This window comes from Hippocampus comes, unplaced genomic scaffold (genome assembly GCF_001891065.2).
Source record: "Hippocampus comes isolate QL1 unplaced genomic scaffold, H_comes_QL1_v1.1 scaffold269, whole genome shotgun sequence".
NCBI lineage: Eukaryota > Metazoa > Chordata > Actinopteri > Syngnathiformes > Syngnathidae > Hippocampus > Hippocampus comes.
The window spans coordinates 199046-201231 of record NW_017805376.1 but is presented as its reverse complement, the minus strand read 5'-3'; the positions used below and the strand labels follow the sequence as shown (position 1 = coordinate 201231).

The window sequence follows — 2186 nt, the reverse complement described above, 5'->3', positions numbered from 1 at the left end:
AAAAATCAACAATGAAACATTTCTACACATACTGCACATGCCAATATCGCAGTGATGATTATTTATTTTTTTTTCCTGTCAAAGAGCTCAGGGGTGCCTTGGGCCACCACTCCACCTACAATGAAAGTGATTACGAGCGACATTTTGAAGTATACGTACCATAGGGAGCCTTCGTCCCGGGATGCTGGGGAAGTCATGGTGTTCATTGTGATAGCCAACATTGAAGGTGAGCAGATTGAGGCAGCCGTAGTAGGAGTAGGTTTCATGGCCCTTGAGGAACATGTAGTGTTCGGCGATAAAGTGACCAGAGATCGGGTGTATACCCATACCTAGCAAGGAGCCAGCCAGCATGTACACCACAGGCTTGACCCCCCACACCCAGAAGAGCAGAACGTCAAAAGCGAGTTGAACAAAAACATTGGTCAGTTCCAACTGTGTTATCGGTTTCGGGTTGATACAAAGAGGTCGAATGGCATAGAAAAGAGGCTGAAGAATAATCCAGATGAATTTGCGGAAACGTGTACAGAAAAACCAGCCTTCAAAATCAGTCGGAATGTCTACATCTACACCATCTCCTCCAAGGTAGCGGTGATGGTCTAAGTGATAGCGTTTGAACGAGGCGGAGTAGGGCAAGCCGATCGGGAGGTTGGCAAACATGGCAAAGTATCGGTTCCACATGGCTTTGTTGTTTCCAAAAGCAGTATTGTGGGAGATTTCGTGGATAGCAAGAGTCATTGAATGGTTGATACAGCTCCCGAAAGCGTAAGTCCAAAACAAAACCCATTTCCAGTCCATATCTTTGATGAAATAAAAAGCTAAAAATTGGATAGCCACCATCAAGCACACAATCCATTTCAGGCTGAGGTCAGGACCCATCAGAGACTTGATTTGGGGATATTTCGCTGTGGGACACAAAAGAAAAACAAGTTTTATTGAAAAAATATGCAGTTGCATTTATTTTACACACACACACACACACACACACACACACACACACACACACTTTTCTGATCTAATCGTTACGCTCTCCAAACAACCGTAAAGTTCATACTATTAACCCAAAAGGTTTGTAAACATACGGCCTCTCTCTGATACACTTGTGAAAGGACACTTTGATTCTCTTCTCTTTCAACCGCTTCATCAAAGCCTATGCAGGAAAAGTGGTGAAGATTGCACGCCTGTCCATGTTTTTATGTTATGTGTTGTCTGTTTTTGTAAAGAGCTTTGTTACAGCTGCAGCTGTTGTGAACGTGCTATCGAAATCAGGATGTATTGTTTGGTCTAAGGACGTATGAAAAGCGTCGTCTCATTTCCCCATAATAATTCCACTACCTCCCACTTCACTCCTCTGTCAATATAACATGATAAAAAATGAGCCCCTCCACTAGGAGTGTCCAAACTCGCTCCCCAAGGGCCACTGTTTTCCCTCTCTCCCTGCTGCAACGCAACTGATTCAAATGATGAGGATTGTTGTCATACTTCTTCAGAGCTTGCTGATGAGATGATCCGTGAATCAGGTGTGTTGCAGCAAGCAGAGATGCAAAACGGGCAGGAGCTGGACATGCCTGCCCCACACGTTGGATCATATTTACGTCTGTAAGCACTATCGCATTTCGCCGTTGTCTTTTGATTATCACTCAACGTCATGCTTCATGCACATCCATGTACATCACAGAGGCATGTTTACATTAGAGGATGCATTTCTTTTTGTAATGTTACTGAGAACATAAAAAGTGCTTCATCATGCCTGTAGTGTGAACATAGCCAATCTGAAGGTGGCATCTCGCTCAGACGATGGAAACTACATGTAAATGTAATATTCTACAATTCGCCTTTATTTTCACGGACTGGTTTCAATCCCGCAGAGAGCTTTGAAATCTGCAAATGCCCGAATCACAGAATCCCAGATTCCTCTGGGGACGAGTTAACTCATTCACTCCCAAAGACATACAGTGATCCCTCGCTACTTCACGGTTCGTTTATCGCGGGTTCAGTGCATCGCGGATTTTTTCAAACATAAAACAAAAACTTTTTTTTTTTTTTTAATATACATGGAGTACAGTACTGTATATGTTGCTCTATGTGACTCGCTGTTGTTTTGCAGCTTCTCGCGGACCGTTTGCGGACTTTAAAAAAAAAAAAAAATTACCTGTTTATGTTAATTGGACGCTACTTCGCGGATTTTC

General features: G+C 43.1%; 1 protein-coding gene across 2 annotated transcripts in view; it reads right to left on the bottom strand.

Moving 5' to 3' along the window:
- Positions 1-2186, bottom strand: part of degs1 (delta(4)-desaturase, sphingolipid 1) — an 18996-nt gene that overhangs the window by 3536 nt on the left and 13274 nt on the right. For both annotated transcript variants that reach the window (XM_019872100.1, XM_019872099.1), the window contains exon 2: positions 160-902. In XM_019872100.1, the coding sequence (XP_019727659.1) occupies positions 160-876 (717 nt within the window). In that variant the 5' untranslated portion in view covers positions 877-902. The remainder of the gene's footprint in view (positions 1-159; positions 903-2186) is intronic.